The following is a 15163-nucleotide window of genomic DNA, read 5'->3' on the forward strand; positions in this document are numbered from 1 at the left end:
TTTCTTTTCTTGGATGCAAGATTCGGTGGAAGAACCCATGAATTTAAAAGCTCAAACTCAAATGCAAAGCATATCGATTTGCAGACAAAACTCAGATACAACCCTTTTCTCCAATTTGTGGAAGAACCAATGCACGAAGAAAAGCCCTAACTTAAACGCAAAGCAAATCGATTTGCACAACTCTATTCAAATCCTTTAAAAGATTTCGAATAAACCCTAATGCAGCCCATTTCGCCCATGTGTGGAAGAACCCACGAAGAAAAGCTCTAACACAGATGCAAAACGAATAGATGCTCCAACGTAAAATGAAATTTCTAATTTACAAGAGCTACGTCTGTGTATTTCTTTTTGTGTTTTCCCTTTTCGTGTTATTGATCCTCAAATCAGCAAAAATAGTGTGATACGCTATATTTATGTGTATTTTAATTAAATAATTATTTCATTTTATATGATTTTAGTTATATGATTTAATTATTTCTAACTGTAAAATTTAAATTCAATGTGCTTTATTGTTATTAATCATTGTTTATTCTTTAAATTTCTCTTTATTTTAAATTATTTTATTGTTGTATTTTATTATTTTATTTACTTAGTCACTACGTTCAAACTATTGCTGTAAATTGCCATTTTGAAATTCTTTTCGTTGGATTATTTTTAAGACCTGAGTTGAATAGACGGGATCTATTTTCTTTCTCTTCCTTTTTCTTTTTCCCTTTTCCTTTCCTCTTTCTCCTTTTCTTCTCTTCTTCTCCTTTTTCCCCTACCTCCCGCACGACCCCCCTCCCTTTGCTCTTGTCCTTCGTGCATTCCCCTTCCCCGAGCCCAGCGCCGCCATGTACCTTGGTCGTCACCGCCCCTCTTATGCTAATGACTGCCACCCCACTAGAACCCACCTCTATCTCTCAGCCAGTATCTCTCTTCGCAACACACTAGAATCCACGAGTTCTCCTCCATGTGCTACTGTGGCAAACTTGGTTTTTGTGTGGAGAACTAATTTTGGGTGCATACATATCACGACCACAAGCCGAGATGGGACATTATCTCGATGGAGCTCCTCTGGAAACTCGGGAGCGTAATATATTGGGTGACGTCCCCTAGGTTGTTGCTGGGCGATAACGGAATCAAACTGGATGGTAAGGGTCTCATGTTGACTCTATGGCCCCTCTATTGACAGGGGCTAGAGGATGCTTGGCCACGAATGCACTAGGCACAGAACTGGGCATCATTTGTTACGAAGTCATGCACATGGTCGTTACCCGTGGTGGGACGAAGGGAGCCAGGCTATGCGGATAGTCCCTAAGGGAGATCATGGTGCATACAAGATTACTAGCAGTTTAAACTCGGGCCGTTTTTTGGAAAAATGGCAGTTTATTTTAATCGAATGATTTTTGGCCAAATGGAAATTTTGGAGTATGTTGGAAAAATATTTATTTTCAAAAAAAAAAATGATGTTTTGGGTTTGATGTATATTTGAGCATATGCACGCATATATGTTAGTTGCATTAATGTATTTTTATCTTGTGAGTTGTTTGGTTGGTTACTTACCTCATTCACAATCTCACGTGGTATTCGAACCCTACTATTCTGTTTTATCGAATCGTAAATGTTGATGCAGACGAGGACATTGAGCCCGTGGGATCAACTCCACCAGAGGAGTGACCTAGGTCATTTTCCATGTTTTGGGATTGATTTCCCACTTTTGTTATGTATTTTGGATTTGTATTATATTTTATCAGATTACTGTATTTGGATTTCCCACTTTTTTATTTTGGAAAATTTGTATTTAAAATTCTATTACTTAGTTGACTAACTTTTAATTATCCTCTGCGACCCTTATTGTACACTTTTTGCATGTACGCACACTTGGCATTGGTCGTTGGGGCATCACACGAAACATTACAAAAAGTTGCTGGTTGTCCCTCTATTCCGCATGACGGTTGTCCCTGGCAGAACTCTTTCGTAAGTTGGCAACCACCCTTATTTGTTTTTCTTTTAATTATGACATTATGTTTTTAGTCCACAATACCCATTGTATAAATATTAAAAAAAGCCATAATGAATTGAAAAATATAAAGCTAAAACCCTACTTTGCAAAAAAAAAACAAAAAAATTAATAAAATATTAAACTTAAGAAAAGAAAAAAATATAAATTCCCTTGAGAAATGAGAAAAAAATAAAAAGACATCAATAAATTTATGTTTTACGATGAAATGTGTGTGGAATGAAAAAAATTTTCAAACAAAATTTCATCCTAAAATTTGCTTATTTGGGACGATGTCTACATTTTGTCCAAAAAGTAGAACAAACATAGTATATGATTCGAACTGATCTAACAAATTTGGCTGCCATTTATTTATTTTTTTGACATTCAAACGAATATGTTACAAGCTCAAACTATGGACTTATCAAATTTAATTTTTTAAATATTGAAAAACAATTAAAAAGACTAATTTATTGAGATAAACCATACATTAAAATAAATTCACAAGAAAAATGAAATTATTTCTTTAAAATTATATTGAATTATAAAAACATAATTTAATATATCTAAAAATAACAAAAAAAAAAAAAAAGACATTATTACTAAGGTTTACTTTGGTTTATTTTATTTGATTTCTATTGGCTTCATATGTTTGTTTATTTACATCTCTGAAAAGTTGTATATATTTTTTTCCATAAAATTGTTCGTTATATTGTTTTGAAGTCACATCTTTTGATAGGCATTTTTTCGGGAAAAATCCCTTAATTAAAATCTGTGTATACGAAAGTGGTTTGTCGTAAGGGGGAGACGCAACACAAGATAGGAGGGGGGATAAGTAACCGTGTGCAGATCAAGAACCAGTGAGTATGGAAGGAAAAAACTAGTGTGAAAGAAGAAACCAGTGAGAAGGAGCAAGTCAGCTTGGTGGCGGATCGGGTGGCAGGTGGGTTTGAGAAGCAGGGAGAGAAAGAACACACGATGGAGCAAACCATGGCTTTGGTTACGGATGGAGTTGCAGATGGGGTAGCAAAGGAGGGGAAGAAAGAGCATGTGATAGAACAACAGATGGCCTTGGTTGTGGATGGGGCTGTGGAATGTAGAGAGCTATGGCAAAGTTTAGAGGTGGTTGATGCCAATGAGTCCCTTTGGCTTGTGGTAGGGGACTTCAATATTATCTGGGAAGATAGTGAAAGAGTGGGTGGCCATCCAACGCTGCTAGCTTCTATGGCAAATTTTAATAATTGTATTGACCACTGTGATTTATTGGAGCTTCAGGTTATGGGATGCCGACCGTCGTGGTGGTGTAATGGCCATGAGGGGTAGACTCGAAGCTAGGCAAGGCTTGATAGAGCATTGATTAATACCCATTTCGCAAATAGGTTTCATTCAGTTTTCTTTGAATATCTTCAACGGAAGACATCAGATCATTGTCCTATGCTCATTCACTCCCAAAAACCAGTAGTAAGCTACGACCATCATCCTTTTCGCTTTCAAAATATGTGGGTATCTCATGAAGATTTTTTGCGATGTGTGGAAGAAGTATGGAAGGAACCTACTACCTCTGTGAGTCTTGTAAGGTTGGCAAAAAAATTGAAAAAAATAAAGCTTGCGCTACGAGCTTGGATTAAATAGGTATTTGGGCATGTGGGGCAGACCATTAAATAATTAGAAGAGAGATTGGAGGTCTTAGAGAGTCAGTTATAAGGGGGCTATGATAATGAGGTAGAATGTGATTTCTTGGTGACTAAACTTGAACTGGATTCATGGGAATGACGTGAAGAATCCAGACTCTCTCAGTTGGCAAAAAGGAGGTGGCTTTTAGAGGGCGTCTAGAATGGAAAAAAAATAAAGTCATACAGAACATGCGGCTAGAGAATGGAGTCATTTTGAACTTGCCAGAACAGGTCCATCAAGAAGCTTTAAATTATTTTCAAAACTCTCTTTCAAATAATTCTATTGTAGAAGATGTGGATCTCACACCTCATATATAGTGCTCTATATCTGAGGAAAATAATTTGGCTCTTGCTATAGCCCTGTCTGAGACTGAGATTTTGGCTGCTTTGAAATCAATTCTGAAATAGAGCTCACCTGGACTGGATGAGTTTGGCTCGGGTTTCTATTTAAGTTGATGTGATTTGATCAAAGAGGATGTTGTTGAGGCAGCCAAGGAGTTCTTTTCAAGTTCTGCTTTACCTAGATTTTACACGGCATCATATCTGGTGTTGATTTCGAAGGTAGAGGATCCTAAGAGTTTTGACAATTTCTGACCTATTAGCCTTTGTTCAGTTGTGTATAATATTTCTTCTAAGGTTCTCGTGCAAATGATGACACCTTATTTATCTCAGTTGATTTCTCATGAATAAGGAGAGTTTATTCAAGGCCGCAACATCTTTGAAAACATCACTTTGGCTTAGGAATTGGTTCACTCTCTGAATAAGAAAACAAAGGGTGGCAACATTATGGTGAACATTGATACGGCCAAAGCCTATAATTGCGTAAATTGGCAATTTTTATTGAATGTGTTAACATCTATTGGCTTTTCTCATCAGGTTTGTAATCTTGTAAGGGAGTGTGTTCAGTCCCCTTTGTTCTCCATTATGATGAATGGGACTTTCAAGGGTTTCTTCCAACTGGCTCAGGGTCTACAATAAGGTGATCCGCTATCTCCATATTTATTTATTATTATGGCAGAGGTGTTGTCAAGATTACTTCGCAAGAATTTTGAAGAGTGTCGAATTGGATGTTTTTCTCATCCTGTGGGTGGGCCTCTTCTCACACATTTACTGTATGCGGATGATCTTTTAGTTTTTGTGAATGGTGGCAAGCCCATAAATTCAGCAAAGTTGTTGGACCAAATACTAGTGTTTATAGCAAAACCAGAAACCAAGTTTCCTTTAAAATCTCTAGTCACTTCTCTAATCTCTAATCACATCTTTCCCTTGCTTCACTCTTCCCAATTATGCAATGATCTGTTTTGATTTTTCCATCCCAACCAGCCAATCAAAAGCTTCCACCTTCCATCCACTTTCAGTCTTGCAATCTGCTAATAATAAGGTTGGTGAGTCTCTAGCTTCATGGTGATCAATAAGAGGGCTATCCGAAGACCACTTGTCATGCCAAAAAGATAAATTTCCTTCTCTGACCTTCCACTGAGAAAATTTTTGCACTACCGGCGAATTATGCAATAACATTTTCCAGCATTTTGAAACTTTTGAAGGGTCCACAATAGAAATATGTTTCTGGCCTACATATTTAGCAAGAAAAAACTTCGACGAAATCGAATTACCATGTAATAAGTTCCAAACCAATTTCGTATGATGTGAAACCTGAACCTCATGCAAATTACATAGTCCAACGCCCCATTCAGTAACTGGCCTACAGAGTTCCTCCCAAGCCCACCATTTTTTTTCGGCTTCCCATCTCTAACTCCCCAAAAGAAAGTACTCAAATTCGCTTCAATTTATCCATCACCACCTTAGGAGTGTGTAAAATTGAGAGGCAGTGAATAAGAATGCTTTGCAAAACATGCTTTAAAAGTAATAGGCGAGCACCACTGGACAAAAGTCTAGCCTTCTACCCCTCTATTCAATCTCGAACTCTGTTTATTATTCCTTCAAAATGTGCCACAAGGAGTCTTCCCGAGACTATCGGAATACTCAAATAATTGAAGGGAAATTCGCCTTCACTAAAACCAGTTAAGTGTAGAATCATTCGACGCTCAACTGTGGACACATGTTTTGAGAAATATATAGAAGATTTCCTCTCATTCACCATTTGACCCAACCATTCTCCATATTGCTTGAGAACCTTGGAGATAGACTTCATAGATGCCTTTCCACCAACTGCAAAAATCACTATATCATCCGCATAAAGCAGATGGGAAGTAATAGGAGCTCCCCTCGGATGATAAAAAGGTATAATCTTCCCCAATTCTATTTGTTGTTTTAACATCCTTTTTAACATCCTAGAAAGGATCTCCTCGACTAGAATAAATAAATATGGGGATAATGGATCACCCTGTGTTAATCCTCGGCCACCCTTGAAAAAACCTTGAGGAATTCCATTCATTACCACTGAGTACCAAGGAGTAGTGATGCCTTGAATAATCCCACAAACCGACTTAGAGAAACCAAAGGAATACAACATATGTAGAAGAAAATCCCAATCAATGCTATCATATGCTTTGGCCATATCAATCTTCATCACAACATTCCCCCCCCCCCCCCCCCCCCTCAAGATGATTTGTTTAAACAATGGAACATCTCTTGGGTCAAACTAATATTTTCAAGAATACTCAGACCTTAAATAAATGCTCCATGTTCCGGCGAAATAAGTTTGGATAATATCGAAGATAACTGAGTAACCAGAATTTTGGAACATATCTTACAAAACACCGAACATAAACTTATCGGTTTGAACTCATCAAAACTATTGGGATTGAGAATTTTCGGAATTAAGACCAAGAATGAGGCCGAATAAAATCTTGGAAGCATAGCACCACTTAAAAGTTCTGCCACCGCCTGAACAACCTCCTTGTAGATAATATGCCAACATGATCGATAAAACCCCGAACAAAACCCATTGGGCCCCGGACTACTATCCACCAGAATTGAGAAAATAGTCTCCTTAACTTCCTATTGAGATGGCTCTCTACATAATTCAACATTATCAACCTCAGTAACCAACTTATCAACCAGGCCTTCCAAATTTGGCATATCACCAATCGACCGAGCCTCCAGAAAATTTTGAAAATAAGCCAAAGCACCATTATGTACTTGTTTAGGAGTATTAAGAGTAGTACCATCAGCAAGTTTCATCTCTTCCACTTACCTATGATTACGTCAACTGACTGCTCGGAAGAAACCAGAATTAGCTTCATCTTTATGTAACCAGTGTTGTTTGGCTTGTTGAGATAATCTTTGTTCCTCTCTACCCAACCATACCTTAAGCTCCAGCTGTGAAGCAGTGAGATCCATCTCCTCCCTTTGAGTATAAGAGCGCTGTAAATTATCTTCAATTTCCTAAATACACAATTCTAGATGTGCAATGTTCAGATCTGTCCTCCCAAACACATGTTTATTCTAGACCCTAAGAGCAGTAGCTTTTAAGGATTTAAGCTTAAAAGCCAATATGGACAAAGCTGAGCCCAGCACTTCTCCTGCCCAAGCCTTGGAAACACATTCAAGAAAAGATTCATGTCAAGTCCACATTTGCTGAAATTTAAAAGATGGAAAACCGTAAGGCACCACCTTCCTGGCCAACGTAATATGCATGGGCGCATGATTAGACGACGTTCTAGCCAAGTATTTTAGATGAGCTTCAGGATACTCATCAAAACCCGAAGTATTAAAGAAGCAACGATCTAGAAAAGCCCAACTTTGAGTAAAATTAATATGTCCATTGCACCACGACATCGATGACCCACTAAACTGCATCTCCAGTAACTCACATATAACAAAAGAATTGTTAAAGTCATCAATTGCCACTGAGTTTCTAGGCGTTCCACCACATCTTTCACTATCGTTTCTAATGATATTGAAATCACCAACAACAATCCATGGCACATTATGCATATTAGTCATTTCTAGATCATTCCATAAACGTCGACGGCCTTGATAATAACATTTATCATAAGCCAGTGTCATGTAAATAGGTTTCAAGTTATCCAACATTCTCACAGTAATAAACTGATCCCCCATGGCCTGCACTACCAAATTAGTATCTTCTATCCACATCAGCCACAACTTTACTCCCACAACCTCATTTGAAGCACAACCGTCAAAGTTAAACCGATCTCTCCATACTTGAATTCGACTATGATAAATCATAGGCTCAGCAAGCATTAAAACTTTAGGCTTCAATTTCACAAGTAATTTCTTCAGTCTACTTCTTGACGTACCCAAGCCTCTTACATTCCAAAATAAGTAGGAAGTCATCGTAGATCAAGTCTAGAGGGTTTGCCTATAACCCGTGAAGAGCCCCTAATTTTAACAACCTTTCTTTCTCTCATATTTGTCTCTACTTGTGCACTAGAATCTGAGAGACAATCCTTTCCTCTAGCCAAATGCTGTAAGGGTCTATCCATTTCTAACTCTGAACAAACCTAAATTTCCCCTTCTTCTCTCCTAGTGATATTTGGCACAACTACATTATCATCATTTGTCTCCATATGAATCCCATTGTGACCACCCACAACAATCAAACCATGTTCCTCCACGTTATCATCCACAATCAAACCATCATGACCATCCACACCAAGAAAGGCCTCAGAAATCGATGCAGGTTCCTGCAACTCACTAGCATTCTCCATCACATTTGGTACGTCATGCAATTCGGATCCACCCTCTTTCAACGGTTTTTCATTCTGTATGCCCAGATCCTCGTGGCGAGAAGCCGGCATTGGCACACTAACCCCATCCATAATTTCCACTTCCTCTCGTAAAATACTCAATTTATCAACCAGATTGTTTGCAATTTCTGGGGTATCTACTGGTTTGTGTGTTTCTCCCTCTTGAAAAGTCACTTGTCCACTTGCTTCTTCTTCTTGAAACACCACAATTCTTTGCTCAATAACCGTCTCCTTCGCCGCAAGTTTTTTTTTTTTTTCCTAATCTCTACATACCCATTTCTGATCCACCTTTCCACCATCAATTTTAGGGTTCTGATCACCCACCTTTTTCTAAGCATTCCTCTTACATGTCTTGTCATCATGTCCTTGCATACTGCACTTCGTGCAGTATGCGGGTAACATCTCATAGATCACTTCCTGCAAGAAACTGTGAGACTGTCGAGGGATACCAATCCAGAATGCCGTCAAAGGCTCCTTAGAAACGTCCATCCCAATACATACTCGTGCCCCCTCTGTAGGTGTAGCACATTTGGTAGGGTTATCCCATTTCAGATATTGCCCAAGTGGAGCTGTAATACTGCGCAAGAATGAGTCATGATAAAAGTTCGGGGGAGGGCCTGGGAAAGAAATCCAGACAAGTACATTAACAGGTTCTTTGTCCTCCTGAAATTCTATAGTCCACTTGAAAACACGGTAAGCCACACCATCAATATCTGTCGCCTTCCTCGTTAAAGCTTTAACAAAATCCTCCTCATAAGACATCCTTATGAAAGCATTGCGAGGTCTTAACATTGATGAAACAATAGGTTGGTTAATGAGACCCCATCTAGAATGAATAAATGCTCTGATTGAATCTAAGGAAGGCCTTTGGCGTAGAAATTTAAGAACAATAGACAACCAAAACGGAAATGCCGATTTATCAATTTCATCCTTAGTGAATAAAATGCACACCTCCCCATCTGCCGTTTTAGGAGCCTGAAAAGGAACCAAGACCTCAGGAATAGGTTGAGGGGAATCCTGAACCAATTCTGCAAACGATCGTAACCGAGGAGGAACCATCACCAAGGGGCCCTTAGCAACAATCATTAAGAAAGAAAGAAAACCCTAGCAGAGGAAAGAAAAATGCTTGTAGGAAGGAGTATTTTTTTCAACATTTTTAACTTGGAGCCACTTATTGAGAAGAGTCGGAGGAAAGTAGCTTGCTGGAAATTGCATTTACCATATCAAGGTGGCAGGCTTACGCTCTTGGAACACGTTTTTATCATGTATGGCTACACACCTTTTGGTGGTTTTAAATGTGCCTATGAAGGTTTTCAAAAAACTCAACTCTTTGATTTCTACATTTTTTTGGGGAGAATTCAATGGGAAACCGAGGATGGAATGGTGTGCTTGGGATCGAATATGCAAACCTTACAAGGAAGGGGGACTTGGCATGAGAAACTTCCATGAAGTGCAAAGGTCCCTTTAGATGAAATTTGCATGGAGATTGTTAACAGTTGATAATCTATGGACCAAGTTTGGATACGGAAGATTTCATCAATTATGGTGAAACAATGGCCTATTTTTGCTAGAGATGAGGTATCCTTCGGGCTCTTGATGTTCCATATATAGATCGTTCAAGGCCTATTTCGAAATTGGTCTATTGGATGAAATCGGCTGAAGGGTGGATTAAATTAAATTTCATAGGTGCCTTCTCTTGTTATTTTGGTCACGGTACAATAATGAGGCTGAATTAAGGGTGTTAATAGCCAATATAACTTTGTGTAAAGAGTTGGGTTTTAATCAGATAATTATTGAAAGCAACTCCAAGTTGACTATTACTTGGTTTAGTAGTCGACAGTGCATGGCATGGTATTTATGGGATTATTGGGATGACTTATTGATTTTGGTAAGAAACGTGTATTTCAACATTAATCATCAGTTTCACGGGGAATAATGTGGCGAATTTCCTCACTCGAAGGGGCAAGGAAGGCTATAATAGCACTTTTTCTGACTTTATTTCTCTGCCACGTAGGTTGAAGGGAATGTTCAAGTTGGATAAGGCGGGATTGCCACATGTTAGATTGTATTGTTCGTTTATTTGAATTTTTTTTTTTTTGGTTGTGTTATTGCTTTGATTTTTAGGTGTAAAAGATATTCCCCAGCCATAAGTGAGACCATTTTTTAATAAAGTGCCAGAGGTGCCGCCCTCCTTTTGGCCGAAAAAAAGGGTATATTTGAAAAGTTCTAGCAGAAATAGGGTGGGGAGTCACCCTCCCTCGAGAGGGTGGGATGAACCAGCCATCACATAGGATAGGAGACCTGCATGGAGATAATCCCTACCTCCCTTCAAAGCCAAATAGGATAGAAGACCTACATGGAGAGTATCCCCCACCTCCCTTCAAAGCCACCAACAACCATTCCTTCTTTTTTGTTTTTATTTTTATGAGGAAATAAAAATAAATTTTAGTGGTTTTCTTTGTTATAATTCCAAAATTGAAAAACTTGGATCGTAAGCATTCACTGTTCAAAATAAGTTGGTAAGGTCGCTAATTTCATGCCAAAACAACTGAATTGTCGACATTGTGCACCCTAAACAACCAAATTTTTGCAATTTACAACTTCAAACATTAAGCTCAGTGAAGAATACGACAAATGACACAATCTTAAAGGTCTTATATTCAATGAGTGTGCAATCTTATAGGTCTTTCATCATCTTCTCTTTTTTGGGTAAATGACGAAGACTGTGGATTGGTGTCTTGCAAGTTTCTCTTTGTGTTTGCAGTAACTGCGTACTCTATGATCATTTCACCTTGGATGCAGAATAATACGACCACTATGGTTTATTGGGACAGTGACTGTCATGGTGTAATGGCCAAGAGGGGCAGACTCGAAGCTAGGCAAGGCTTGATAGAGTACTGATTAATACCCATTTCGTAAATTGGTTTCATTCAGATTTCTTTGAATATCTTCAACGGAAGACATCGGATTATTGTCATAAGCTACAACTCTCATCCTTTTCACTTTCAAAATATATGGGTATCTAATTCAAATTTTTTACGATGTGTGGAAGAAGTATGGAAGGAACCAACTACATTTGTGACTCCTGTAAGGTGGGTGGAAAAATTGAAAAAAATGAAGCTTGCGCTATGAGCTTGGATTAAACAGGTATTTGGGCATGTGGGGCAAAGCATTAAAGAATTAGAAGAGAGATTGGAGGTCTTAGAGACTTCATTACAAGGGGGCTATGATAATGAGGTAGAATGAGATTTTTTTGTGGCTAAACTTGAACTAGATACAATGGAACGAAGTGAAGAATCCAGACTCTCTCAATTGGCAAAAAAGAGTTGGCTTTTATAGGGCAACCAGAATGGAAAATACATCCTTGCAATTGTTAACCAATGGAGAAAAAATAATGTCATACAGAATATGCGGCTAGAGAATAGAGTCGTTTTGAACTCGTCAGAACAGGTCCATCAGGAATCTTTAAATTATTTTTAGAACTATCTTTCAAATGATTCTATTGTTGAAAATGTGGATCTCGCACCTTTTATACAGTGGTCTATATCTGAGGAAAATAATTTGGCTCTTGCTATAGCCCTGTCTAAGACTAAGATTTTGGCTACTTTGAAATCAATTCTGAAAGAGAGCTCACCTGGACCGGATGGTTTTGTCTCGAGTTTCTATTTAAGTTGCTGGGATTTGACCAAAGAGGATGTTGTTGAGGCAGCCAAGGAGTTATTTTCAGGTTCTACTATACCTAGATTTTACACGGTTTCTTATTTGGTGTTGATTTTGAAGGTAGAGGATCATAAGATTTTTGACAAGTTTCGTCCTATCAGCCTTTGTTTAGTTGCGTATAAGATTTTTTTCTAAGGTTCTCGTGCAAAGGATAACACCTTATTTATCTCAGTTGACTTCTCAGGAAGAAGGAGCATTTATTCCGGGTTGCAGCATCTTTGAAAACATCACTTTGGCTTAGGAATTGGTTCACTCTCTAAATAAGAAAGCAAAGGGTGGCAACATTATGGTGAAGATTGATATGGCCAAAGCCTATGATCACATAAATTGGCAATTTTTATCGAATGTGTTAACATCTTTTGGCTTTTCTAATCAGGTTTGTAATCTTGTAAGGGAGTGTGTTCAGTCCCCTTGGTCCTCCATTATGATGAATGGGACTTTCAAGGGTTTCTTCCAACTGACTCGAGGTCTAAGATAAGGTGATCCCCTATCTCCATATTTATTTATTATTATGGAGGAGGTGTTGTCAAGATTACTTTGGAAGAATTTTGAAGAGGGTTGATTTGGATGTTTTTCTCATCCTGTGGGTGCACCTCTTGTCACACATTTACTGTATGCGAATGATCTTTTAGTTTTTGTGAATGGTGCCAAGTGCTCAGTTCATAGGCTTATAAAAACCTTAAAGGTATATGAAAAGTGGTCTGGGCTATCAATCAATAAGGAAAAATCGGCTTTATTTTTCCTAAAGACCTTTACTACTATGCGGTGTCGTAATCTCATGAGATCAACTGGTTTGGTGGAAGGAAAGTTCCCAGTCACCTACTTTGGGGTCCCTCTAGTTGAAGGACGTCTTACATCAAGAGACTTGGAACCACTTGTTGAGAAGATTTGAAAAAAAGTAGCTTGCTAGAAATTGCATTTACTGTCTCAAGGTGGCAGGCTTATGCTCATGAAACATGTTTTATCATGTATGGCTACACACCATTTGGTTGTTTCAAATGTGCCTATGAAGGTTTTCAAAAGACTCAACTCTTTGATTTCTACATTTTTTTGGGAAGAATTAAATGGAAAACCAAGGATGAAATTGTTTGCTTGGGATCCAATATGAAAACCTTACAAGGAAGGGGGACTTGGCATGATAAACTTCCATGAAGTGCAGAGGTCCCATCACATGAAATTTGCATGGAGATTGTTAACAATTGAAAATTTATGGACCATGCTGAGGCTACAAGTAATTCTTCCTAATTCTAGAAGTCCATTATTATCATAGCCCGCTAGAAATTCAATTATGAAATTTCTATTGGTTTTTAGAACCTCGTGAAGACCTCATAAGTTTACATGAATCTATCAATCGTATAGGTTTTAATCTAACCACATAGTTAGTGTTATCACATACTATGGTACTAGAAGTGTGTTTTTAATTATTGGAGATAGTTTTTTTTTTTTTTGATAACAACTCTCATTCATTCATAAAATAGAGTCATCTAGAGAATTACAAGCTAGCCTCATGCCAAACAATTTGGGAGATACACTCGGGAATTGATTCCCACCAAACTGTTAAATCCTCTACAAATCTTGCTAGTTTTGCTAGACCATCAGCTGCTGCATTGTGCACTCTGCCGGCATGTTGGAATGTCACCTTTGGTAGCTGTTTAGAGAGGCTGAGTATGGAATAGATCAGGTTACCATGGGGAGACATGGACTCCCCTTCTGCTGTTAAGGCTCTTACACTGAGCATTGAGTCTGTTTCCACAATCAACTCACCAATGCCCAACGGGATACACAGCTGTAGCCCCCTCAGGATGGCAAGAAGCTCCACTTCCATAGGGTCAGAGAACTCAGGTTCTTTTTTACACGCAGCCAGAATTACCTTTCCTTTTTCATCTCTTAAGATAACTCCCACACCTGAGGTACAGCATCCCTGAAACATAGCCCCATCCGTGTTGATTTTTAGAGCTCCTATAGGGGGGGGTTTCCACCTCATATCCCTTACCATGTTCTGTTTAGTGCTGGCTTGAGCTTCTCGAGACTCCTTAAATAAAGACATGGCATGATCCACAGACTGTTGTGGGTGCTGAACCTGCTCTTCAAAGTAAAAAAGGTTCCTTCTATACCAAAAGGACCAGGCCATAAGAAAAAACTTCTCAAGATCTCTTGGCTGCCCTTCCTTTGTCACTCTCATGGCTATCTCCATAAACCCCTGCTAGTTTCCTCCCCGAAATAAAAAACCAAACAAAGACTTCCATAAGGGTAAAATGGATGGACAATATATCAGAGCATGACTTGTGTCTTCCCTTCCCTCATGGCAGAACTTGCAGGTATCTTCAGAAACAACCTTCCTGACCCTCAGGTTTTGCAAGGTGGGCAGTCCATGCTTGCATGCTCTCCAAGAGAAGACTCTAACCCTGTGTGGTATTGGCATTGACCATAACTGCTTCCAGAATCCCCGCAGTGCCTGATAGTTTGAGCAACCCCCTTCTACCCTATGGTTCTTTATAGACCAGAACAGCCTATAAGCACTCCTCACTGTGTATTCTCCTCGGTTTTCATAGTGCCATATGAGCTTATCCTCTCTAGGTGAAGGTCCTAGGGGAATCCTCAGAACATCAGAAGCTTCTCTTGGAGGGAGAGTTCTCCTAACTATCTCAGTATCCCACCAACCTGTCTCCCCATCAATCAATTGTGCAACACGTTGACAACTGCTTCTACTTTCTTGATATAGGCCTAAAGGGGTTTGATTCTGTCCTGGTAGCCAGATATCAGTCCAGATATTTATGGACTCCCCATCCCCTACTCGCCACCTGCACCCCTTCACCATTAGTCTTGTAGATTCCCATATCCCTCTCCATGCATATGATGGGGCATTTCCCAACTGTGCGTACTGGATGCATGAATTGGGGAAGTACTTGGACTTGTAGATTCTATGGAGGAGAGAAGACTTTTCATTCATTATCCTCCATGCTTGCTTTGCTAATAGGGCCATATTGAAACTATGCAGGTCCTTAAACCCCATTCCCCCATCTTGCTTAGGAGCACACATTTTTGTCCAGCTCACCCACCTGATTTTGTTTTCCTCCCTCCTTTGGCCCCACCAGAACTTTGCCATCATATTC

At 39.0% G+C, this 15163-nt stretch overlaps 2 protein-coding genes across 2 annotated transcripts; both read right to left on the reverse strand.

Moving 5' to 3' along the window:
* Window positions 1-8660: 8660 nt before the first annotated feature.
* LOC122291029 lies at window positions 8661-9416 on the reverse strand. The gene has a single exon (XM_043098679.1). It carries the CDS (start codon window positions 9414-9416, stop codon window positions 8661-8663), a length of 756 nt encoding a protein of 251 aa, XP_042954613.1.
* A 4126-nt stretch (window positions 9417-13542) lies between these two features.
* On the reverse strand, window positions 13543-14244 carry LOC122291030. Its single transcript, XM_043098680.1, has one exon. The coding sequence runs from the start codon at window positions 14242-14244 to the stop codon at window positions 13543-13545; it is 702 nt and encodes a 233-aa protein (XP_042954614.1).
* Between the last annotated feature and the right edge of the window lie 919 nt (window positions 14245-15163).

This window comes from Carya illinoinensis, chromosome 13 (genome assembly GCF_018687715.1).
Source record: "Carya illinoinensis cultivar Pawnee chromosome 13, C.illinoinensisPawnee_v1, whole genome shotgun sequence".
Lineage (NCBI taxonomy): Eukaryota > Viridiplantae > Streptophyta > Magnoliopsida > Fagales > Juglandaceae > Carya > Carya illinoinensis.